At 40.6% G+C, this 26,547-nt stretch overlaps 1 protein-coding gene across 6 annotated transcripts; it reads right to left on the bottom strand.

Annotated features, from left to right (window-relative positions):
* Nucleotides 1-2,083: 2,083 nt before the first annotated feature.
* SLC35G1 (solute carrier family 35 member G1) lies at nucleotides 2,084-26,135 on the bottom strand. Of its 6 annotated transcripts, none has more exons than XR_015155695.1 (4): nucleotides 25,891-26,135; nucleotides 23,710-23,822; nucleotides 21,478-21,658; nucleotides 2,084-2,973 (listed from the first exon to the last, which is right to left on the bottom strand). XR_015155695.1 is itself a non-coding variant. In XM_086378749.1 (3 exons), the coding sequence occupies exons 1-3, from the start codon at nucleotides 26,066-26,068 to the stop codon at nucleotides 2,844-2,846; spliced, it is 489 nt and encodes a 162-aa protein (XP_086234875.1). In that variant the 5' UTR covers nucleotides 26,069-26,135; the 3' UTR covers nucleotides 2,084-2,843. The 6 variants fall into 6 exon arrangements, 4 of the variants coding, with proteins under 4 accessions (XP_086234875.1, XP_086234876.1, XP_086234873.1 ...); XR_015155694.1 differs by lacking the exon at nucleotides 2,084-2,973 and adding an exon at nucleotides 17,981-19,277; XM_086378749.1 differs by lacking the exon at nucleotides 23,710-23,822.
* Between the last annotated feature and the right edge of the window lie 412 nt (nucleotides 26,136-26,547).

Here is a 26,547-nt window from a genome sequence, read left to right as displayed (position 1 = left end):
CTTCACGAAATGATTTTCTATAAAAGATTTCGGAATCTTAAAAGCTTTCCTGTTTGAAATACTTCTGCTATCTTTGCTGAAAAATCAGTACCATACGTGAAATAGATCGCCAGTCCAGGTTCGATGCATGAGACAGGGCGCTCAGGGCCGGTGCACTGGGATGACCCTGTGGGATGGTGGGGAAGGAGGTGTGAGAGGGGTTCAGGGTGGGGGACACATGTACACCCATGGCTGATTCATGTCAATGTATGGCAAAAACCACTATAATATTATAAAGTAATTAGCCTCCAATTAAAATAAATTAAAAAAAATCATAGGCCAAGTTGCTGAGCAGCCTTTTGAAAGGACCCATACAGGTGGTGCTGGTGGTAAAGAACATGCCTGCCAATGCAGGAGACTTAAGACATGCAGGTTCAATCCCTAGCTCAGGAAGATCCCCTCCTCAGGAGGAGGGCATGGCAACCCTCTCCAGTATTCTTGCCTGGAGAATCCCATGGACAGAGGAGCCTGGTGAGCGACAGTCCATGGGGTCACAGAGTAGTGCACAACTGAGGGACTAGCCTGCCAGGCCCCTCTGTCCATGGGATTTCCCAGTAATAATACTGGAGTGAGTTGCCATTTCCTCTTCTAGGGATCTTCCCAACCGAGGGATGGAACCCATGTCGACCGTGTCTCCTGCATTGGCAGGTAGATTCTTTACCACTGCACCACTTGGGAAGCCCTAGTAAATACTTAAGATGTTTAAAAATTATAAAATAAGGTTTTTAAGCAATGTTTTTTAATTTGAATTCTGTGGGGATTAATGACTAGCTGTCTAATAATGTCGGTATATTAGATATTAGCGTTATATTGATGTTAAATTCCTGATTTTGCAAATTTTACAGTGGTTATTGAGAAAATATGCTTTTTGAAGTAACTGGGCAGTGCAGAACTTTAGGGATATGATGGCTAATTTTATGTGTCAACATAACTTGGCTATGATATCCAATTGCTTGGTCAGACAACTATATGTTGGTGTGAAGATATTCTTAAGATATGATTAAGATTTAAATCATCAGATTTTGAGTAAACTAGATTATACTCCATAATGTGCGAGGGCATCATCCTATCATTTGAAGGCCTTAAAGAGCAACAACTTAGGTTTCCCAAGGAAGAAATTCTTCTTAAGACATAGACAGTCTGCCTGATTTCTGTCTTGTTGTGCTGTGGAATTCAGACTCTAGAATGCAACATCAACTCCTACCTGAATTTCAAGCCTGCTAGACTGCCCTACATATATGGTATGTCAGCCCTCACAATTGCATCAACCAGTTCCTTAGTCTACGCTCCACCCCGCCCCCTGCAACACTGCTGCCCGTACTTCTTTCTCTCAAGAATTGTATGTATCTCCTGTTGGTTTGTTTCTCTGGAGAATCCTAAACAATGCAAGGGGTGAATGGCATCATGTCTACAACTTACTCTCAAAAATGTTCACTCTTGGGGAATCTGAGTGAAAAGGTAGTGGGAATTCTTGTAGCATTTCTGTAACTCTGCAATTATTATGTCAAAGTAAAAAGATAAAAGAAAAACAAAATGTATTTGAAACCTGGTTTGGAACATGGCCTTTCTCTTGTACAAAAGCTTATGAACTTGGCTAAGTACCCAAGGTAAAATGACAAAGCACTGTTTAATGTAATATTGGGCCCTTTGAAGGTGGTTAAGTAGGAAGAAGGCGATACTGTTTTAATAGTGACTCAACCAGAAGGGAAAGTATTAAAACTGATTTTAGTTAATCTTTATTTTGGTGGAGAAATATCACACAGTTTTTATTGCATAGTTTTTAAATATTAAGTTGCCAGTGTGAAAAAGTGTAGGGATAAACAGTTGTGGGAGGGAGTTGAGGAAAGAATGGTAGTTAAAGAAGAAACCCGTGCTCAGGTGTATCCAGAGAGGAAGGGAGGATAGTTTAAGGAAGGTTTCATTTAATTTGGTTTACTTGGAAGAAATTCAAGCATATTTTTGCTCTGAGGGGATGGAGCTAGGGTAGAAGGAGTAGTTGAAATTATACTAGAGAAAAACAAAATCTGGTACACATGAGAAAGGATGGAATCTTAAGCAGTACTTTTTTTAATTTTATAGACCACAAAAATGTTTTCAATGATTAAACTGGAGGGCCAACATAAAACTGTCAACTTCTACATTTGCCAGGTGAAGACATAAGAACGAAGCCATCCAAACATTGGGAATCCACCCTTACCATCATTTCATAAATAAAAGACATTTAAACTCTAAATATAGAAAAGGCAAAGGTACAGATGTAATACATTTAGTATGATGTTCTCTTTTCACTGAGGACTGTTTATATGGATTCCTGCTTTTGGCATTAGTCCTAGCTGAGCACATATAAGCAGCTGTGTCGGTAGCTGGTGCAGAGCCTGTCATAATGGGGTGTTTTAACAGCACACCTTGAATGGTTGCACATCCTTGTCTCTGTTGTGACCTTGACTCTTCCTTTGACTTGCTTTCCATGGTCAATCCTGATAACCCTTCACGTGGCTCCAGGCTTTGGTTCCTCCTCTTCCCAAGAGCAACTTTACAGGTGAGACCTGTGGCATCCATTTCCACTTGCTTTAATGGCATGTTTATCTACCAAGGTTGTGATCATTATTATATCCCCAACTTTTGCCCTTGGTTAATGTTCAAACCCACTTATCGCTTTCCGGTTAGCGTAGCTTTCCTTTTTCTTTTCACTTTGTTCATTCTCTCACCTTTGCTTCTCAAAGAATTTTTTTTTTTTTTTTCCTGAGGAAGTTTATCAGCACCTTGTTTCTGCTTCTAATCCGATAGTAGGTGCTTCTTTGCCTTCAGAGGGAATGGCCTGTTTGGTTACACGACTTACTGGTGATGTTACCGCCCTTCCTTTGAGCTTTGTTTAGGACCTGAGCTGCTTCACAACCTGAAGGGTGAAGTCCAGAGCAATTCATCTTCTCGTATCTGTAAATGGGAAGCATAAGATGAATTAGGAAGTGCTTTGGGTCAAATCTCTGTCCTTTGCTAGTTATGTGACCTCACAAAAGTCTCTTAAACACTCTTAAGTGTGTAAAATAGGGAAGAGAACATGAATCTTGTAAGGTTATTCCAAGGATCAATGGGAGAAATGTATAAGGAGCTTTGATACGTACTGGCACATGGCAGCCACAGTAACAATGGTAGTTGTAACCCTGCTTTCCTCCCAGCACTGTCTAGAATTGTGCTGTTAAAGGTGGTAATCACTAGTTACATGTAGCTATTGAAAACCTGAAATGTGGCTAGTCTCAGATGAGATGTGCTATACACGTAAAATATACACCAGACTTTGAAGGCTATGGATGACAACTAAAACATATTAATATGGGCAGCGGTCCTAAGATGGTGGAGGAATAGGATGGGGAGACCACTTTCTCCCCCACAAATTCATCAAAGAACATTTGAATGCTGAGAAAATTCCACAAAACAACTTCTGAATGCCAGCAGAGGACATCAGGCACCCAGAAAAGCAGCCCATTGTCTTCGAAAGGAGGTAGGAAAAAATATAAAAGATAAAAAGAGAGACAAAAGAGGTAGGGAGGGAGCTCCATCCTGGGAAGAGAGTCTTAAAAAAGAGAGAAGTTTCCAAACACCAAGAAACACTCTCACTGCCGAGTTTGTGGTGAGCCTTGGAACCACAGAGGGCAACATAACCAGGAGGGAAAATAAATAAATAATTAAAACCCACAGATTACGTGCCCAATGGTAACTCCCAGCAGAGAAGCAATGCAGACAGCTGCATCCACCACTAGCAAGCACGGGCTGGGCAGGGAGGTGCAGGCTGCATTGCTTAGAGTAAGGACGGGGTCTGAAAGCCCCAAGGGCAATCTGAAGGAACTAACTGGTTTGGGATAGCAACCCAGACTGTGGGATAGCTACCACGCTAAAAGCCCTAACCTAAGACACCTCCAGGCCCGCTCACAGAACAAAGGACTGACTAGAGCTACGCGAAAAGCCCTAACCTAAGACACCATCAGGCCTGCTCACAGAACAAAGGACAGAGCAGAGCTAGCCAGCTCCAGGCTGGCCCATCCCCCTCCGGAGACAGGCAGTCGAGGGCAGCCAGAGCTGGAAGGGGGCAATTGCAGCCCCAGAGAGGCATTATCTACCAAACTGCAAGCAGGCTTCGTTGCTAACTTTGAAAATCCAACCTCTACTCTAGATTTTTAATCTTTGCTTTTTGGTATTATCATTTTTGTACCTTTAAGAACCCAAACTTCAGTACCCATTCTTCCTTGGGAGCGAGACTACTGGCTTGACTGCTCTCTCCCTCTTTGGACTCTCCTTTTTCTCCACCAGGTCGCCTCTATCTCCTCCCTCCCCCTTCTCTTCTCTACCCAGCTCTGTGAATCTCTTTGTGTGTTCTGGACGGTGAAGAGCACTTAGGAAACTGATTACTGGCTGGATCTGTCTCTCTCCTTTTGATTCCCCCTTTTATCCTCCTGGCCACCTCTGTCTCCTTCCTCCCTCTTCTCTTCTCCGTATAACTCCATGAATATCTCTGAGCGATCCAGATTGTGGAGCGCACATAAGGAAGTGATTACTGACTAGCTTGCTCTTTCCTCTTTTGATTCCACCTCATCTCATCCTGGTCACCTCTATCTCCCTCCTCCCTCTTCTCTATGTAACTCTGTGAACCTCTCTGGGTGTCCCTCACTGTGGAGAAACTTTTCATCTTTAACCTAGATGTTTTATCATCAGTGCTGTATAGATAGAGAGGTCTTGAGGCTACTGTAAAAATAAGACTGAAAACCAGAAGCAGGAGGCTTAAGTCCAAATCCTGAGAACACCAGAGAACTCCTGACTCCAGGGAACATTAATTGACAGGAGCTTACCAAACGCCTCCATACCTACACTGAAACCAAGAACGACCCAAGAGCCAACAAGTTCCAGAGCAAGACATACCATGCAAATTCTCCAGCAACACAGGAACACAGCCCTGAGCTTCAATATACAGGCTGCCCAAAGTCATTCCAAACCCATTGACATCTCATAACTCATTACTGGACACTTCATTGCACTCCAGAGAGAATACATCCAGCCCCACCCACCAGAACACCGACACAAGCTTCCCTAACCAGGAAACCTTGACAAGCCACCCGTACAACCCCACTCACAGCGAGGAAACTCCACAATAAAGAGAACTCCACAAATTGCCAGAATACAGAAAGGCCACAGCAATATAAAGAAGATGAAGAGACAGAGGAATACCCAGAAGGTAAAGGAACAGGATAAATGCCCACCAAACCAAACAAAAGAGGAAGAGATAGGGACTCTACCTGATAAAGAATTCTGAATAATGATAGTGAAAAATGATCCAAAATCTTGAAAACCAAATGGAATCACAGATAAATAGCCTGGAGACAAGGATTGAGAAGATGCAAGAAAGGTTTAACAAGGACCTAGAAGAAATAAAAAAGAGTCAATATATAATGAATAATGCAATAAATGGTATAAAAAACACTCTGGAGGGAACAAATAGTAGAATAATGGAAGCAGAAGATAGGATGAGTGAGGTAGAAGATAGAATGGTAGAAATAAGTGAATCAGAGAGGAAAAAAGAAAAACGAATTAAAAGAAATGAGGACAATCTCAGAGACCTCTGGGACAATGTTAAACACCCCAACATCCAAATCATAGGAGTCCCAGAAGAAGAAAACAAAAAGAAAGACCATGAGAAAATACTTGAGGAGATAATAGTTGAAAACTTCCCTAAAATGGGGAAGGAAATTATCACCCAAGTCCAAGAAACCCAGAGAGTCCCAAACAGGATAAACCCAAGGCAAAACACCCCAAGACACATATTAACCAAATTAACAAAGATAAAACACAAAGAACAAATATTAAAAGCAGCAAGGGGAAAACAACAAATAACACACAAGGAGCTTCCCATAAGGATAACAGCTGATCTTTCAGTAGAAACTCTTCAGGCCAGGAGGGTATGGCAGGACATACTTAAAGTGATGAAAGAAAATAAACTACAGCCCAGATTACTGTACCCAGCAAGGGTCTCATTCAAATATGAAGGACAAATCAAAAGCTTTACAGACAAGCAAAAGCTGAGAGAATCCAGCACCACCAAACCAGCTCTCCAATAAATGCTAAAGGATCTTCTCTGACAGGAAACACAAAAAGGGTGTATAAACTCAAACCCAAAACAATAAAGTAAATGGCAACAGGATCATACTTATCAATAATTACCTTAAACGTAAATTTGTTGACCACCCCAACCAAAAGACAAAGACTGGCTGAATGGATACAAAAATAAGACCCCTATATATGTTGTCTACAAGAGACCCACCTCAAAACAAAGAACACATATAGACTGAAAGTGAAGGGCTAGATAAGATATTCCATGCAGATAGAGACCAAAAGAAAGCAGGAGTAGCAATACTCATATCAGATAAAATAGACTTTAAAACAAAGGCTGTGAAAAGAGACAAAGAAGGACACTACATAATGATCAAAGGATCAATCCAAGAAGAAGATATAACAATTATATATGCACCCAACATAGGAGCACCACAATATGTAAGACAAATGCTAACAAGTATGAAAGGGGAAATTGACAATAACACAACAATAGTGGGAGACTTTAATACCCCACTCACACCTATGGATAGATCAACTAAACAGAAAATTAACAAGGAAACACAAACTTTAAATGATACAATAGACCTGCTGCTGCTGCTAAGTCACTTCAGTCGTGTCCGACCCTCTGCGACCTCATAGACGGCAGCCCACCTGGCTCCGCCATCCCTGGGATTCTCCAGGCAAGAACACTGGAGTGGGTTGCCATTTCCTTCTCCAATGCAGGAAAGTGAAAAGTGAAAGTGAAGTCGCTCACTCGTGTCCGACTCTTTGCGACCCCATGGACTGCAGCCCACCAGGCTCCTCCATCCATAGGATTTTCCAGGCAAGAGTACTGGGCTGGGGTGCCATTGCCCAGTTAGACCTAGTTGATATCTATAAGACATTTCACCCCAAAACAATGAATTTCACCTTTTTCTCAAGCGCACACGGAACCTTCTCCAGGATAGATCACATCCTGGGCCGCAAATCTAGCCTTGGTAAATTTTAAAAAATTGAAATCATTCCAAGCATCTTTTCTGACCACAATGCACTAAGATTAGATCTCAATTACAGGAGAAAAACTATTAAAAATTCCAACATATGGAGGCTGAACAACATGCTGCTGAATAACCAATAAATCACAGAAGAAATCAAAAAAGAAATAAAAATATGCATAGAAATGAATGAAAATGAAAACACAACAACCCAAAACCTGTGGGACATTGTAAAAGCAGTGCCAAGGGGAAGGTTCATAGCAATACAGGCATACCTCAAGAAACAAGAAAAAAGTCAAATAAATAACTTAACTCTATACCTAAGGCAACTATAAAAAGAAGAAATGAAGAACCCCAGGTTAGTAGAAGGAAAGAAATCTTAAAATTTAGGGCAGAAATAAATGCAAAAGAAACAAAAGAGACCATAGCAAAATTCAACAAAGCCAAAAGCTGGTTCTTTGAGAGGATAAATAAAATTGACAGACCATTAGCCAGACTCATCAAGAAACAAAAGGAGAAAAATCAAATCAATAAAATTAGAAATGAAAATGGAGAGATCACAACAGACAACACAGAAATACAAAGGATCATAAGAGACTACTATCAGCAATTATATGCCAATAAAATGGACAACTTGGAAGAAATGGACAAATTCTTAGAAAAGTACAACTTTCCAAAACTGAACCAGGAAGAAATAGAAAATCTTAACAGACCCATCACAAGCACAGAAATTGAAACTGTAATCAGAAATCTTCCAGCAAACAAAAGCCCAGGTCCAGACGGCTTCACAGCTGAATTCTACCAAAAGTTTAGAGAAGAGCTAACACCTTCCTACTCAAACTCTTCCAGAAAATTGCAGAGGAAGGTAAAATTCCAAACTCATTCTATGAGGCCACCATCACCCTAATACCAAAACCTGACAAAGATGCCACTAAAAAAAGAAAACTACAGGCCAATATCACTGATGAACATAGATGCAAAAATCCTTAACAAAATTCTAGCAATCAGAATCCAACAACACATTAAAAAGATCATACATCATGACCAAGTGGGCTTTATCCCAGGGATGCAAGAATTCTTCAATATCTGCAAATCAACCAATTTAATACACCACATTAACAAATTGAAAAATAAAAGCCATATGATTATCTCAATAGATGCAGAGAAAGCCTTTGACAAAATTCAACATCCATTTATGATAAAAACTCTCCAGAAAGCAGGAATAGAAGGAACATACCTCAACATAATAAAAGCTATATGTGACAAATCCACAGCAAACATTATCCTCAATGGTGAAAAATTGAAAGCATTTCCCCTAAAGTCAGGAACAAGACATGGGTGCCCACTTTCACCACTACTATTCAACATAGTTTTGGAAGTTTTGGCCACAGCAATCAGAGCAGAAAAAGAAATAAAAGGAATCCAAATTGGAAAAGAAGAAGTAAAACTCTCACTGTTTGCAGATGACATGATCCCTTACATAGAAAACCCTAAGGACTCCACCAGAAAATTACTAGAGCTAATCAATGAATCTGGTAAAGTGGCAGGATATAAAATCAACATACAGAAATCCCTTGCATTCCTATACACTAATAATGAGAAAATAGAAAGAGAAATTAAGGAAACAATTCCATTCACCATTGCAATGAAAAGAATAAAATACTTAGCAATATATCTACCTAAAGAAACAAAAGACCTATATATAGAAAACTATAAAACACTGGTGAAAGAAATCAAAGAGGACACTAATAGGTGGAGAAATATACCATGTTCATAGATCAGAAGAATCAATATAGTGAAAATGAGTATACTACCCAAAGCAATCTATAGATTCAATGCAATCCCTATCAAGCTACCAACGGTATTTTTCACAGAGCTAGAACAAATAATTTCATAATTTTTACAGAAATACAAAAAACCTCGAATAGCCAAAGCAATCTTGAGAAAGAAGAATGGAACTGGAGGAATCAATCTGCCTGACTTCAGGCTCTACTACAAAGCCACAGTCATTAAGACAGTATGGTACTGGCACAAAGATAGAAATATAGATCAATGGAACAAAATAGAAAGCCCAGAGATAAATCCATGCACCTACGGACACCTTATCTTTGACAAAGGAGGCAAGAATATACAATGGAGAAAAGACAATCTCTTTAACAAGTGGTGCTGGGAAAACTGGTCAACCACTTGTAAAAGAGTGAAACTAGAACATTTTCTAACACCATACACAAAAATAAACTCAAAATGGATTAAAGATATAAATGTAAGACCAGAAACTATAAAACCCCTAGAGGAGAACATAGGCAAAACACTCTCCGACATAAATCACAGCAGGATCCTCTATGACCCACCTCCCAGAATATTGGAAATAAACAAATGGGGCCTAATTAAAAGTAAAAGCTTCTGCACAATGAAGGAAACTATTAGCAAGGTGAAAAGACAGCCTTCAGAATGGGAGAAAATAATAGCAAATGAAGCAACTGACAAACAACTAATCTCAAAAATATACAAGCAACTCCTGCAGCTCAATTCCAGAAAAATAAACAACCCAATCAAAAAATGGGCCAAAGAACTAAACAGACATTTCTCCAAAGAAGACATACAGATGGCTAACAAACACATGAAAAGATTCTCAACATCACTCATTATCAGAGAAATGCAAATCAAAACCACTATGAGGTACCATTTCACACCGGTCACAATGGCTGCTATCCAAAAGTCTACAAGCAATAAATGCTGGCGAGGGTGTGGAGAAAAGGGAACTCTCTTACACTGTTGGTGGGAATGCAAACTAGTTCAGCCACCATGGAGAACAGTGTAGAGATTCCTTAAAAAACTGGAAATAGAACTGCCATACGACCCAGCAATCCCACTGCTAGGCATACACACTGAGGAAACCAGAATTGAAAGAGACACGTGTACCCCAATGTTCATTGCAGCACTGTTTATAATAGCCAGGACATGGAAGCAACCTAGATGTCCATCAGCAGACGAACGGATAAGAAAGCTGTGGTATATATGCACAATGGAGTATTACTCAGCCATTAAAAAGAATACATTTGAATTAGTTCTAATGAGGTGGATGAAACTGGAGCCTATTATACAGAGTGAAGTAAGCCAGAAAGAAAAACACCAATACAGTATACTAATGCATATACATGGAATTTAGAAAGATGGTAATGATAACCCTGTATGCGAGACAGCAAAAGAGACACAGATGTATAGAACAGTCTTTTGGACTCTGTGGGAGACGGGGAGGGTGGGGTGATTTTGGAGAATGGCATTGAAACATGTATAATATCATATGTGAAACGAATCACCAATCCAGGTTCAATGCATGATACAGGCTGCTCAGGGCTGGTGCACTGGGATGACCCAGAGGGATGGTATGGGGAGGGAGGTGGAAGGGGGGTTCAGGATGGGGAACACGTGTACACCCATGGTGGATTCATGTTGATGTATGGCAAAACCAATACAATATTGTAAAGTAATTAGCCTGCAATTAAAATAAATAAATTTATATTAAAAATAAACACACACACACAAAACGTATTAATACAATACCTCATGAATAATTTTTTATAATGATCACATGTTGAAATGGTAATATTTTGGATACATCAGGGTTAAATAAAATGTACTATTAAAATTAATTTTTCCTATTTTTTACATTGTTTAATAAGGCCACCAGAAAATTTAAAATTACACATTATCTTCATCAGCTCAGACTGCTATAACAAAATACCATAGATGAAGGTGGCTTCTCACAGTTCTGGAGGCTAGGAAATCCAAGATAAAAGTGTTGGTATATTTGGTTCTTAACAGAGGACCTTCTTCCTGGCCTGCAGGTAGCTGCCTTCTTGCTGTATCCCTACACAGTAGAGAGAGAGGGCTCTGGTCTCTTCCTCTTCTTAGAAGGACAGCAATACCATAATAGAGGCCCCATCTTCATAACTAGAAATTTGGGCAATAAAAAGTTAAATGACCAAATTGGTAATTTAAAATAATATTCTTATACCAAAACACTCAGGTATATTATTAAGATGCCAAAAATCGCATATATTTTTTAAAAAGCATGAAGCCTCAAAGAACTTTTGAGCTTGAGATGGGCAGCTTCAGTCTTAGGGTGAGCAGTAGAGTAGCAGAGTCAAGAACAGAGAGTTGGGGTTTGACAGAGGAGGGTTTTAAGACCCAGGCTCTGCCACTTATTAGCTACATGCCCTTGGGCAAGTCATTTAACTTTTCCTAGCTTCTGTTTCCTCAACAATTAAGTGATGACAATAAATAGCCTTCCTCACAGAGTTGCAAGACTCAATAAGCCAATTAGGGGACTTCCCTGGTGGTCCAGTGGCTAAAATTCTGTGCTCCCAGGGCAGGGGGCCCAGGTTTGATCCCTGATGAGGGAACTAGATCCCATATGGTGCAACTCAGCATCCCATGCAACAACTAAAGACCCCACATGCTGCAGCTAAGCCCCAATATAGCCAAATAAAAAATTAAAAAAAAAAAAAAAAGCATGACAGAAGGTTACACATGAAAAACAAAATAAAGGGTACTGGTTATTGTTGCTGTGATTATAGCTATGCCTCCATACTCTTGTCAGCTATTGGGGTACTTTAGGGAGAAAAACTGGGATGCACCATCTCAGTGTGTCCCATCTCTACTATGTGAACATGCCTGCCACAGCCACCTTCCTTTCCTGCTTCTGAGGCTGGCCAGCCCTTCTGACTGGTGTGTTACAACCTAAAAAATGTTCTGAGTATCTCTAGGGAAGTTATGGCTAAATGTGGCTGGCCCGAGGTTCAGCTCTGTATACAGCTCTGTTCTTCCCTGCTTTGAGACCTCAGGAGACTACCTCATTTTCAGGTCCTTGGGCAGTATCTTGCTGTAGCCCAGGTGCTCTGATTACATGGTACGTATATATGTCATGTTTGCATGTCATCTTGACCATTTTGACGGCTTAGCAATATTTGATGCTTCCTTGTTTCGTGATTGTATATGGCTACTGCTCAATAACTATTGATTAATGGATTGAAAGAAATAAAACTAAAATATATGCAGTGTTGTCACCACCTTCTATATTTCACATCCGCCTCTTGCTGTGTGAGAGAAGAGGAGGTAGGAGAAGGGTATACATACCTCCAAATCCCAAAGTCAAGAAGTAGTCCTTTCACTGTGGTGGCAAGCACTACAGCGTTTCTGTCCTGATTCTTTTCCAGCTAGTTAGGTAATATGGGGACTGGAAAGGTCAAGGTCTTTCGGATCAGGCTGACCTAGGGCAGTGACTCAGTCCCATTATTTACTAGTGAGAGTGCTGGAGTTTACTAGTAGGTGATCCCCTTCAACCTCTTTGAACTTTAATTTCCCAACCAACCCATCTCCCAGAGTTGGCAAGGATTGAATGAGGCAAAGATCAAGAAGCTCTTGGCCTGGATGGGACATGTTTAATAAATACTAGTTTCCTTTCCATGTAAAAATAATTTTGGTGCTGTGGAAAGTCAGATATTTGGCTCTGGGCTGGGCAATGTTTTTTTGAATCTAAGGGAAATTCAGATTTTCCTTTTGTATTTTCTTCAGTTGTGGAACATATGGAAATTAAAGTCTGGCTTGCAAGCTAGATAAGGAAAAGAGGAGAAAGCAAAAGGAAGTCAGTAATCATAGCCAGGTGATAAATCAGATTAAAACAGTAAACGTTTCTCTACATATGTATGCATGCATGCATGCATGCATATCTCTATTCTATCATTCCCTCCTTTCTATTCTTTATGTCATGTCATCTTTTTGATTTTGTTCTATCAGCTTTATTTTCTATTTTATTGGTGGACTACATTATATATTCACATAGCTCAAAATTCAAAAGGTATAAAAGGGGATGCAATGAAAAATCTCATTTCCACCCTGATCTTCAGCTACCAGTTTCTTCTCCCTAAAGGCAACCAGTGTTACCAAATTCATGTATCTCTTCCTAAAATATTGTTTACCCTCTTTTTATACAATTGATCTTATACTCTACTACTATCTGAATCTTGCTTTTTCACTTAATCTTGAAGATTATCCCACATCTCACATCTATGCATGTAAAGCTCCCTTGCTCTCCCTTAATTTACTTTCAATGGCATTTTATTTTGTGTATGTACCATTGCTTATTTAACTAGTACCCTACTGAGGAACATTCAGGCTAGTTCTGTTTTTTGCTTTTAAGTAATGTTGTAATAAATAATCTTGCATATATCATTTTACAGAAAGTATATCTTCAATTCCTATAATTATAAATGTATGTAATTCAAATTCCCAAAATGGAATTTCTGGGTGAAAAAATAACATGTGTCCATAAATTAATTGATGCTGTCAAACTGCCCTTTGTAGAAGTTGTATGGATGCAAGTACTATGCTGCAGAGTATCAAAATCTTCTGATTTTTCTAAAGTGCACATACAAAGAAACCAAAGTACATATACAGAAAGTAACAGAGACAATTTGGTAATGGGCTTCCCTGGTGGCTCAGTCAGTAAAGAATCTACAAGCAATACTGGGTTAGATCCCTGGGTCAGGAAAATTCCCTGGAGAAGGAAATGGCAACTCACTCCAGTATGCTTGCTTGGTAAATCCCCTGGACAGAGAAGCCTGGTGGGCTACAGTCCATGGGGTCCAATGAATTGACCAGGACTTAGCAACTAAGCCACCACCACCACTACCAATGACCATGGGCCAAAAAATTTTTGGTGCCACACCCCTTTACTCTCTTAAACATTTATGAGGACTCCAAAGAACTTCTGGTTTATGTGGGGGAGAGAGAGAGAGAGAGAGATATGTATATAACAATATTTAAAAGCAAAGTTAAAAAGTTTAAATTTATTTAAAATAATTCCATTATTTAATTTATAATATATAAATTATATTATAAATATGTGTATATTATAAATTATATATTTATAATATATTATTTATTATTTAATTCCAAATTAATATAAACAACATTCTGGCTTCCCTGATGGTTCAGTGGTAAAGAATCCATCTGCCAATGCAGGAGATACAGGTTAAGTCCTTGGGTTGGGAAGATCCCCTGGAGAAAGAAATGGCAACCCACTCCAGTATTTGTGCCTGGAAAATTCCATGGACAGCAGAGCCTGGAGGACTACAGTCCATGGGGTTGCAAAACAGTTGGACATGACTTAGTGATTAAACAACAACAACATTCCTATGAAAAGTAACTATATTTTTAGTGATAAAAACAGCATGTTTCATATTGTTGCAAATCTGGCTCAGTAGATGACAGCTAGCATAGTACCTAGTGGAACCCATTGGAACCTTTTCTTGTAGACTGGACTTCTATGGTATAACATTTTCTGCCTTACCTTGACACCAAATATGTCTACTCCTTACCCTCCTGCTATAAATCCTCCAATTTCCAGGAAATGATGGGCAGTGCCAAGGTTCATGGGCTGTTTGTGAACTGATTTTCCAAGCCTGGTGTTCAAATAGGCTAAAACTTGAATGGGTCTTTATGGATCACAGAGGGTCCCTGATGGGGCATCTTGCAGAACTCTAAGTGAATACGGTAGCTGTATTAGATTTGATATAAGGGACCAAAGGGATCATGTAACAGTGTGCTTAGAGTAGTGCTCAGGCTGCCCAGCCTACACTGTAATTACCAAATCCCCATGTCCAGTACTGACCATGGTGCCATACACCTACACTGGAGGCCAGCATGTTGTCAAAGAGATCTGGCTCTCTTCCCACTAAATTACCCTCAGTAGATTAATTATGCCTACTGGCTGAAAAGATAAGAGGCTAGAAGAGCCATGCTGAGTTTGAGAAATACTGCATGTGAAACACACAGAGAATCAGGCTTAACAGCACCCTCCCCAGCCCCAGTCAAAGCCAAGTGCAATATTCACAGAGCTAAAGTCAGAACTGGAAAGGTGGCAACACCTATGAGTAAGATTAAAAGGCCGGTGACCCTTGGCAGCCCTTCCTGGGCATGTCACCAGGAAATTAGAGCTCTCCAACAGTAGAATTCTGTGCCAGCAGGAGAGGGCCAAATAAGGTTTGTGATCAAGAAGACTGTTCATACCATTCCTGGTGAGGCTGCTCAGAGGGGAAGGACCCTGGGCTAGGCATCATTTTGAATAGGAAGTGAATACTCAACTCTGCTATAGTAACCACAGTTCAGTACTTTAGTGTTTTTGTCTTCCTTTGTGGCCTACAAGTCTTCTATGATGCTTATTTGTAACATGGGTTGGAGCAGGTAATATTTTTGCACTTAATAATTGAAGCAAATGAGGAAAACAGGCTCAAGGACACTAAGTGGAAGGGCCTAGATGGAAAGGGATGACACCACCCCCAGATCTTCAGATGGCTAATCCAGTAGTTTATCCACTCTTCCAAGATGGAGAAGTATGAGTGGGAGAAGCTGAAGATAGTGGAAGAAACAATGGCTCAGGTGAGCCATTGGATGCTAAGAGGCTTTAGAAGGCAAAGCAAGCACGCAAAACAGAGGAAGGAATCTCTTGGCAAATGTGGGAGTTGGTGGGGAGACTGACAAGAGTGTGGAATTTGTCTTGGGACATGGGAAATCAAGCCGGAGAAGTAGGAATGGGATCAGATGAATAATTTGAATGTGATGTGGTGTATAAAAAAGCATTGTTATGCCTTCATGCAAACCAGAGTAACAGTGAAAGCAGGGCCTTAGGCAGATTAATCTGGCAGTGGAACAAGGATCTGAGTGGAATAAAGAGTCTAGAAGCAGAGACCCAAGATACTGTTGTGGTAATTCAGGTGTGAGGTGATAAGTCTTGGACTAAGACAGCAGCAGTGCAAAGGATGAAGAATTCATGAGACAGTAAGAAGACAAAGCACTCTAAGACTTACTGTTGGAACAGAAACTGCTTCAAGATCTGAGGAACTAGAACAATGAAGGCCTCACTGGAACATAAGATTATTTTTGAGACATTAGATTTGATGTGACAGTATCAAAGAGATAAATAGTTTGAAACTTGAGTCTAAATCACAACTGGCTAGAGGTCAGTCTCTTTAATAAATACATTTTGATGCACATGGATTAAAAAAAGAAACAAGTTATATTAACTAAGCATATGCTACAATCATTAAAACCAAAATATAGTTTTCTTTCATATTAATTTTATTAGTAATTATAAAATAGAAGCAGTTTATGAAAATAGTTTCCTTTTCAAGATATAGGAACTGATGTCTTTGCAAAATATACACACCCACAATTGTTACAATACATATCCTTGTATATAACTCGGACATTATAAAAGTGTTTAAGAATCACACCCTGTAAAAGTCAGGAGAAGAAACATTTTCTCCAACTTTGGTCATATATTGTGACATTCAAGCACTTAAACCACTTTGTTGAAATGTACAGGCCCAGAGGGATGTAACTTTCAAGGTCTCATAGGTTCTTTTATTGTGCAAGGTAGAGAACCAGGAGAGGCATCCCTGAGAGTTTATTAACCTTAGATATCTCAAGCAGTGGTTTATTTTCCATACTTTACCGGAGAAATATAGGAGGGATAAATAAGACCATGGAAACCCATCTTGGGCAGGTCCCCTCCCTAGCATCCCTAACCATGGAGTATGTCTCCTACAAGAGGATTTCTAACCTTTGAGCCTTAAAAAGCTCCAAGTCTATAATTATCTAACATACTTGCAAAATGATGGTTCTGCAACTTTAAACTTGAATACTGCAGAATAGGCTAAAGTTATAATAATAGTGTGACTCTCCTAAATAGACTTCATTTAGGATTTGTCTGGTGGGAAGCATTTGGGAAGATCAGCAAGCCAAAAATTTCCTCCGGGAACTACTGGAAAAGATCGTTTCTCACCATGGCATAAACCTTGGAAGCCAAGTTCTTTCTTACTTTGGCAGATTTATGATGAAACAATGGGAAAGAGCCTATAAGCGTTCAAATCTGTAGGCTTAAAATAACAGATGCTAGGTCTGATACAGTAAGAGCTGAAGCCCCACCAATAAAGGGTTCACTGTGACAAAGAACGATTAGTATGTACTCTCTATTTCCTGATTAACCTCTCAAGTTCTCCTAAATATTACATTCTCTCTTTAACTACAGAATACTGGCCTGATGAAATTCCAGACATAAAATGTGTTGTTTGAACTCATGAGGATAGTATCATGGTTCAGCACTGACACTTAAGATCATACTGATATACTAGAATTTAACAGTGATTTTTTTTTCAAGAAATTACAAAACTCAATTAATTGTGGATTCACAGGTCTTTACATTTAATATATAACATGAAGCATTATTATATAAAATCCCATAAGGGAAAAAGACTATAAAAATAAGTTTACTAGGATTACTATATTTTAAAAAGTAATTTAAAAAATATACTCCAAAGTCCCTTAAGTATTTGGTTTAGAAAGTAAGAGAGGTATCTTAATAGGGTGAACCATAAGGAACTATGGTTTTTGTAATGTGAAAAGGTAAAATCTCATTGGTTTCCTATAGTTAAAGTGAATAAAACCCTGAGAAAATTTTATTTGGCATCACACCATAAATTCAAAGAAAATTTATAGAAAATCACATTTCTATTATAGGGAAAACACTTCAGAATGGAAATGTGCATACTGGTCATGCCAAGATTTCTTTCTTACGATTTTTAAACACCTAAAATCTTTTAAGGTTAAGAAAAATTTAGGGGTGTTTCAAAAAAAAAACACCGGACAATTATAATTACAGAATGTAGCTACAGTTGCTAATGCCACTAAAACAGAAAACTATTAGCCAGATTTGGTGATGGGAAGATTTTTTTTTTAAGTTTATGCATAAAAGTTTTAGCATTAAAGTGAAAAGGCACAAATACGGGTTAAAAGAATGACAATTGTTTATAAAAGCCTTGAAAATAAGGCTAATTCATTTGTTTTATTAATACCATTAAGTAGGCACCTACTCCAAGTTTCAGCTTTGGCCTCCTAAATGGGATTACATTTCAAATGAATTCTCAGCATAAGACTAACTATATAGCAGCATTATTATCAGTAAGTTTTTCAGCCTCTACACTGCTGAAAGAGAATCTAAAAGTTTCCTCCCATCTATATCCCATCAATACCAAAAATACACTTCTAAAAATTACATAATTTATACTTAGAGTCAAAAATTGTGCAGTTTTTCTTCAACGAATGATGTATCCTCTTACCAATGCCTACCAATGCCACCCCAACAACAACAAAAAGCCAAAACCAAAAATAATTGACCAAAGAAATCACTGCTACACCCAACTGACTGGCTTATTCTCAACTAATTAAAGATGATACTTTATAAAATGTACTAAATATAATCAATGAAGTAAATGCAGATTTTCCAGGTGTGTGTGTGTGTCCACTATGTGTCTAAACTGGGTGACGGTGTACTTTTAAAAAATACACATTTCGGCAGTGATGCTTTATTTGGTACTCTGGCACCATTTACGAATGGCTGCTCCAGTGTTACTGGCTATGACGCATAGGGAGCCACCCACTGTCCACCATGATGGCATGTCATTAAAGAAAATAATCTGAAAGATAAAAGCAAAGACCACGTCCATGGTCCTCATTAATGCTACTGGCCCTGCCTTTTCTATCTGAAGGGCTTTTGCCAGAAACATCTGACCTCCCAAACCAAACATCCCAATTAGTATGAGAAATAGCCTGTCCAACCCACAGTGCGGAAGACGCCATTCTCCTAAAATAGAAAGGACAATGACACACTCGATGAGGCCAAAGATTACATAATACCAAATGCTCAATATGTAGTCCACAGATGTCCCTATTTTTCTGAGGATAACCAGAGTCATGGCAGCTAACACAGCATGCGCAAGGGCCACCAAAGCGCCCTTCACGTGAACTGAATAGTCTTTATCCGCCTCCACGACTTCAGAACCGAACAAAAATGGTGGCCTCACGATCAGTATCACTCCAGTGATGGTGAAGGCAGTGAAGAGGGCGTCCCAGGGGCTGTATTTTTCCTTGAGAAATATGCAAGCAATTATAGAGGTGAACACCGGGCAGCTAAAGGAGATAACTGTGGCATCTGCGAGAGACGTCAGCTGGTAGGCATAGTACAAAAGGATCATGGCGTTAGAACCAAGGACTCCTCTGAGGAGCAGGTAGATTCGTTGACCTTTGGGGCCTATAAACCCAGTTCTGTAAATTCAAAGGAACGAATGAATATTAAATGGACTTGACATTTGTTTTCAAATTACATTCTTAAACATTATCTTAAAAGTCTTTACTTTCAAAAACAAGGAAATGGTATATTAATTATGTCTACACTATTATAATATACCTTTTACAAAGTGTTTCCTAAGTATAACTAATGACATCAAAGTGTTCACAGTACAAGCAAAAATAAGACATAAATAGTATAATTATAATTCAGCAAATATAGTATTTTCCCTATGTATTGATATATGCTTGTAAAAAAAGACAAAAAGGAAAATATACTGAAATGTTCATTGTGGTTATACCTTAAACAGGTGGACTCATAGGTAATTTTTCTTCTTTATATTTATTTTCTCCAAACTTTTTACCATGAAAAAGTGTTATTTTTATAATAGGTACAATTTCATTATTTAGCTGCCCTATATAAGAAAACTTGGGAATGCAAGTGTGCATTTGCAGTCTTAATGAGTTTCTTCTGTTAAAGCTGAAGCAATGCTAAAGTTTATTTTAGCTACTGAGTATGAGACAACTTTTCACTGTTCTCCTTAGGAAAAGAGTTAAAATACACTGGAAAAGAAACTGTAGCATCTGGATAAGTATAGTAACTGCTGCTCAAATGCTTTTTAATTAAATATTTACAAAGCAGGGCACTGTGTAAGTTCCTGCCTAGGTGCGGCTCACTGGTCTGTTACAGAGCTGGCCTTTTTAGAACAGCATCTAGGCTTGATAGAGGGACCCCTGGGTCTCTGGAGTTAGAAATCAAAGTGTAGTCACCTTTGATCCATACTTTGAGAAGCTGAGTTTTTTCCATGATAGTGAAACGTAAAAGGGGTCAAAAGAGATGAGTGCCAGCAATGTAAGAAAATTTTTCTAAGCGCCTTCTTCCCAGTACTTTTATTCCAAAATGGACAGCATGATGGTATTCACATCAATGGTCTGTTGCCACCCTTCAACATTCCTTAAGTCGTACCCACCATCAGTTCCTAAAATACTGTGACTTGTCCACACCGACACGGGAATTTCTGACAATATTTTTGCTCTTACTGGATTTTCACCTTTTTCACCAAAAACTTGGGATAGGAGTGAAACAATTCTAAATAAATCTGTGCTGAGTGATAGATACAAGGAGACTTCGGTAGCAAGTGACTGAAACTTTTAATTTGGAGTTAAAGCATCTTTACCCAAAGAGACAAAGAGGCAAACTGCCACCAGGAACCCAACAGTCCCTCTTCCCAGGTGTCTAAGTACACAGGGGTGTGCACAGGTTATAACAGCGTGGGTGAGCCATAATTTTAACCTGGGGAGGGTGTGTGGATGGGGTCCACATGGAAGGGGAAGAGAGGCTGGCCGGGGAGAAGACAGTAAGGATGGGGAATACAGTTTTCATATAGGGTTGAGGACAAAGGGTATCATTCCCTCCAGTTTGCAGATGAGGACACTGAACAAGAAAGGAGTTAAAAAGGCCTTTCTCAGAGAGTCAGCTGATGTGGCAAACTTCACTGCTGTCTTACTTTAAGAAATTGCCACAGTCACCTTGACCTTTAGCAACTACCACCCCGCACAGTCAGCAGTCATCAACATGAAGGAAGACCCTTCACCAGTGAAAAGATTAGGACTTGCTGAAGCCTCAGATGATGGTCAGCATTTTTTGGCAATAAAGTAATTATTTAAATTTTTTTTTTTTACAAAAAGCCTTTCTTAAGCTCTCCTTACATCTTTCCCATGGCACCCTAGTGGGAAGATCGAAATATTATTATTGTAACTTTCTGTCTGCCCTGTTTGGAGAACAGCCTGTTATACTTAAAGAAACCTCTGACACCAGGAGACACTACTATTTCCTCTCGTTTACTTTTCTCTTCCAAATACTAGTTATGCCAAAGGAAAGAGGGAGGGTGGTACAAGATGGGGGGAATTGTACAAGGAAAGCATTGTTCTCAAAATAGGGGCTGGTGAATAACTGAATCTCTTTCCCCTCCTTTATTGGGCATGTGGTTTGTGCTTATGAGAGCAACTTCTATGGGTGGATCCTTGTGACTTTTCATTAATCTGAGCCAAAGGGTATGAGGACTGGTAAATCTATGAGAGTGATAAAGCAGATGCTGGAGAGTAGATGATTCAAGCAGGTCAAAAGATTTACAAACATTTATTAATACTTTCTACTTGACAGGTAAGAAATACTTACTTTCTGTATATTATGCAAGGGATAATGATTAGCATTTGGAACACACATCGGAAAGCACTAATTTCTACAGCGTGGATGTCTTGCACTTTTTTAACAAATAAGGAGCCCACTGAGAAAAGGAACGCAGACAGTAATGTGTAAAACAAGCCAAGTCCAGGACAGGGTGCTTTCTTCTCAGCTTCTGAAAAAGATTAAATTCTGATTAGTCCTTGCTTCCATGTTTTATCACTTTTACTTAGATACTGAGAAAAATGGAATGACATTGATGACTAACAGGACACAAATATTACCTCCTAAATAATATCCATTCTCTGGGCCTGAACCATTTTCCCCACCAAGAATAGAGAACCACAGGCAAAGGGCAACAATTTAAGCCTACATTTTTAACTGCAGTTCACGCTATAAAATGGATTTCTCTGGCTCACTGAAGACTCTTCCCTCACTTGTAAGTCAAAAAAAAGTACAAGCTTACCAAGATGGTGAAAGAAATCTTTAAGAAATGTTTATCAAGATGGCGAGAGAAAAATGCTTCCAAGTGATATTTTATATCATCTCCTTGGTGAACTCAGCTTTAGACAGAACGTGTTCTTTTCTGGAAAACAGGTCCGAACTGTGTGATGTGGCTACTTGTTGATTATGTGGCTTCCCCCACAAGCCTGTGAGCTCCTCTAGGGCTGAGAGCTCAGTTGCGTGTTCAGGCCTGGCCCATGGAAGACACTGAATAAATATTTGCTGAAGGAAATAATGTGAGAAAACCTAGCGGGTTTTTTAAATAATATAAGATGCATAGTCTAACACCACAGGCAAAAGCATAATCTGAGAAGGCTCTCTGTTTAGTTATTTTGAACAGCTGGTGCTAGTGGTAAAGAATCTGCCTGCCAATGCAGGAGACATAAGAGACAAGGGTTCGATCCCTGGGTCAGGAAGATCTCTTGGAGGCGGGCATGGCAACCCATTCCAGTACTGTTGCCTGGAGAATCCCATGGACAGAGGAGCTTGGTGGTCTACAGTCCATAGGGTCATGAAGAGTCAGTCATGACTGAAGCGACTTAGCACACATGCAAGCAGATATTTAAGTTTTCATGATTTACAACTTATTTTCCATTTAGAACACAACTTTTTGACAGCAGGAGCTAGGTTATTTATCCCTCTGACCCCAAAGTGCTTAAAGTTTTTAAAAAAGAAGAAAAAGAATTGCCATCTAATTCTTGACTTGATCTTAACCAGGAAACTTCTGTTCCCTCCGGGGCATCAAGTATTCAATCTGTTAATGAAGGTCATTAGGAGCAGCCACTGCCTCTGTCTTATACAGCTGTCTAAGAGAGGAGTAGAATGCGCTTTCAATCTCATCTTGGCCATTCAGAGGAGAGCAACAGAGTAAGCAGAGAACTCCTTAAAAGATAGGCCACACACTGAAGAATAGTTTTTTAAAAAACTAACGCACAAAAAACCAAGGAGAAAATAGGATGGAAATACAGTACGGCCCTTGTTAGTTACGAGCATAGCAGAGGTGAAGGATGTGTAGGCACATGTAGTAAAGCAAGATTATCGTTCCAATCTAGGAATTTACAGTGGGCTACTCAGCCATAAACCAGTACTGCACAATGTTTGTTTGTTTGTCTTAATGCCCTTTTCTGATAAACACAAACATCAGTTAATACATTTCAACATCCACATGTTAACTAGATACTTTTGCCCATAGTGATAAACAATTTGCAAAGTGGGACCAAACTATGATGATGCACAATCCTCCTGGGCGTACATTACAGTCTGACCTTTGTACTAAAAGACGCCATTCTGGTCAGAGGCCTCCGCCTTTTCCTGTTCAAGGTGTACAGCTGAAGGGAATGACCTGGAGCTAGCAGTCACCATGTAATAGGTTATCTGTTATAAATACCAGAATCCTCCATTCTATTCTATATCTGTGTGCTCAGATACTGCAGGAACCAAACTGTACATATCCACTCAGTCCATGAGAAGGAAGCTTTAGAAGGTTAAGCACCACAAAGTACATGTCTTAGAGCCTTAGAGGTCAGCTTCTGAAATTTCAGAATTCAGGTCCAAATAAAATAGTTTTTCTAAGAAGAAACCTAATCCTTACAGAGAACCTATACCCTCAGACAGAACAGAACAGAGTGGGAAGATCAAGGACAGAAAACATCTTGGTCTGTATTTCAAGGATCTTCTCCAACCTAAACTTTTAAAATTTTCTCAAGGAATATTTTAACTTACGATATTTTAAGTCTTTTAAAACTTTAAGTTTCAAGGCCTGGCTGAACTTGATTATTTGTTGTGAGGCTGAGGACTGGCAAACTTCAGTCTCTTACAGAACAATAATTTCAGTTCTGTCAAAGGAAATGAACAAGAGAGCAGCATAATCCAAAGAGGCATTTGCTTACGTATATGCTTCCGCGATCATACTCCATGCAAGCGTATCTAATAATCTGGTAACTCTAAATAATTCAACTTAAGTGGCAACAGTGTAATTTCCTGAGTCGGAAGAAAACTGAAAAGTTGCTCAATTTCTCTATCCTCTGCTTTAAACTGGTGATTCACTACCCAGTTGGGATTTAGAATCAACTTAGGAACTTTTAAAGCTCCCATCCCAGCCCTACCTGAGACCCACTGAAACAGGATCTTGGGCATTGTAAAAAGCTCTGCTGGTTTCAGGGCCACTGCTACCCTAAGGAACTCACTTCTTCCAGGAGAATGAGAGGCACAGACTTAAGACAACTTCTCCTTGCTTCAGTCTAAGACTCACACTGTCCCTCATGAAAATAAACAGATGTCTTAGGATAGCTATATGCTGTCTGTGAAGGTTATCCAAGAATGTAAGAAAAATGGGTAACAGTTTCAGCCTCAACTTGAAAATGAACTTTCTTGAGATAAGCAGTTGGGTTAAGAAGCTAAAATGATGCTGTCACAAAGTTCAGTGACCACAGTACAGAAGTTTAAAGTGTTTCTGTGGCACTCCCTTTTTTGGAATATTACCTGGTTACCTTATAATAAGTATTTCTAAGTCTTATTAATAGCAACTTTCTTTGAAATTAAAAGACTCTCTCAAGATTCTTAGGTGCAATTGCTTACATAGGTTTTGCCACATGCTGCCTGAAATATTCCTCTTTGATTCACAAACAGGGAAATCACTTAAGAGCTTGCAAGGACTAACTCAGCAGTCCATCAGAACAACATTCAGGCCTAGGATATTAAGGCAAGAATCTGACCTCTTCAAAGCTGCATCTCTGGTCCACTCAGCTGAAGGGAACCCCTACATAAATAATGAGAAGCCTGATCATTTCTTTTAGCATTTAGGATGAAACTGGAGCAAGAACCATTTCCCTGGGGTTTGTCTCTCTATAAAGTCTGTGAACTTTGTGAGTCTTGAGAAAGTGCACACAGATGGGAACAGTGGGGTTGGCTAAACAGCAGGGAAATTCCAGGTCACACTAGGGAGGTGACCTAGAGGATGAGGTGGTGCAGGCTGTGTAACTTTGTCCTGAAAGGAGATTTGCCTTTCTTTTTTCTTGGAAGAAGCTGCTTCAATTGGGTGGTGAAGATCAAGGAGGAATGTGCCTGGGGCTGGGAGAAAGGGCCCTGGGCTGGGTCTCTAGCAAACTGGTATCCTATGCCTGGTGCTGCCCAGACCTGTGGAGTGTCTTTTCCAAACATGCCAGATCTTCGGAGAAAAAGCAAACCGAACAAAATCTTGCCAGAGCCCTCACTTTCCAGGGCCTCGATTTCATCATTTGTGGAAGGAAGACATTGACAGTGTCCCTGGCCTTGTAGGTGGCTCGTGAACCTCTTACCCAGGTTATGTGAGACTGTGCTTTTGTCTCATTTTGTCTCAGTTGCTAAAAATTCCTTGTAACTCAAAAAAGGTTAAGAACCAGTGGTCCCACTCAACTTTGCCTTCCCAAGAGTCTTAAGGCTGAGACAAACATTTTTTTCTAGACTCGATGCTTTTCAGCTTCCTCTTCGAGGAACACCGTTTAACATCGAGATCAGTTTTCTTGGTTGGCTTCCTCCCAACCTCAGCCCGCTTCGTGATGGCCTTTCTCGCTGACCCCCAACCTCCGGCAGGGCGCACCGAACGGCAATCGGACTCCACGATCCTGCCCGCAACACTTTAATTATAGGAACAGTTTCAGAAACCCAAATGGGTTCCAAACCAATCAGAAACTTTCTCCGGTCTTTCCGCCGACTGGGACGCAGGGGGCTTCTTCTTTCCAGCCCGCACCCCCGCCCGCAGGTGACAGCGCGAGGGTGTTCCAGAGCTTCCAGCAGGGTGGGAAGGAGAGGCGCGGTCCACCATGCGCAGCCCCCCGCCCGCGGCTGCGGGGATTCCCACCCACTGGCGCCCTCTTGGTTCCCCCATGGGCGAGACCCGCGCCAGGGTCCGCGCCCCGCACTCACCCTGCTGGGCACGCGAGCCGCACGGCGAGGAAGGGCACTGCCAACACCCTCCGGGGCCGGGCGTCTCCACCACCTCCGCAGCCGCCGGCTCCTGCCTGGAGCTCGGGGTCCGGATGTCCATCAGCGGCAGCCCGGAGTCCTGCCGCTTAGCGGCCCCAGTATCATCCAGGGGCCGCATCGCCGGCCCGCGCTCTCTCCGCGGCCACAGCGGCGTCTGTAGCCTGCCGCCGCGGCTCTGCTGTTCTGCTCTTCCGGCCCGCGGCAATCCGGTTACTGCGCATGTGCGCGTGGGCCCTCCCCTCTCCCCGAGCCGCGCTCGTCCTCCGCTGCCCTCTCACCTTCAGCTTCCTTTGCGCGAGGCCGGCCGCCTCCAGGTTAGGCTGCGGTGCCCGGGGCAGAGCCGGAGGCGTCCACTCCTCTGCTGCGGTGCCCCTAGACTGGCCAGCGACGTGGAGTCATCCTTCCCACGGACGCTGGACCCCTTTCTGTCATTGCGAAGGGAGGCTGGGACCCCCGCGTGTCCTGTAACCTTCTCTTGGGGCGGCTGTTGGGGAGGTTAGAGCAGAGTGCATTTATTTTTCCGTGTGGCGCGGCATTCAGCAGTAGCAGCACACCCTGAAGACCTTGCCAAGCACTGTGCCTGTCTGAAGGATCATG

Source organism: Bos grunniens, chromosome 26, assembly GCF_055505025.1.
Source record: "Bos grunniens cultivar Pamir isolate PY7600 chromosome 26, Bosgru_T2T1.0, whole genome shotgun sequence".
NCBI lineage: Eukaryota > Metazoa > Chordata > Mammalia > Artiodactyla > Bovidae > Bos > Bos grunniens.
The sequence above is the reverse complement of the archived record's forward strand: the minus strand, read 5'-3'. Positions and strand labels throughout refer to the sequence as shown.

Coding starts and splice junctions, on each gene's coding strand:
- SLC35G1 (XM_086378747.1), bottom strand. CDS start 26,068: ATGCGGCCCCTGGATGATACTGGGGCCGCTAAGCGGCAGGACTCCGGG. Junction 21,659..25,890: donor CGGCTCGCGTGCCCAGCAGG/GTGAGTGCGGGG, acceptor AATCTTTTTCAG/AAGCTGAGAAGAAAGCACCC. Junction 19,278..21,477: donor CCTTGCATAATATACAGAAA/GTAAGTATTTCT, acceptor TTGAATTTACAG/AACTGGGTTTATAGGCCCCA.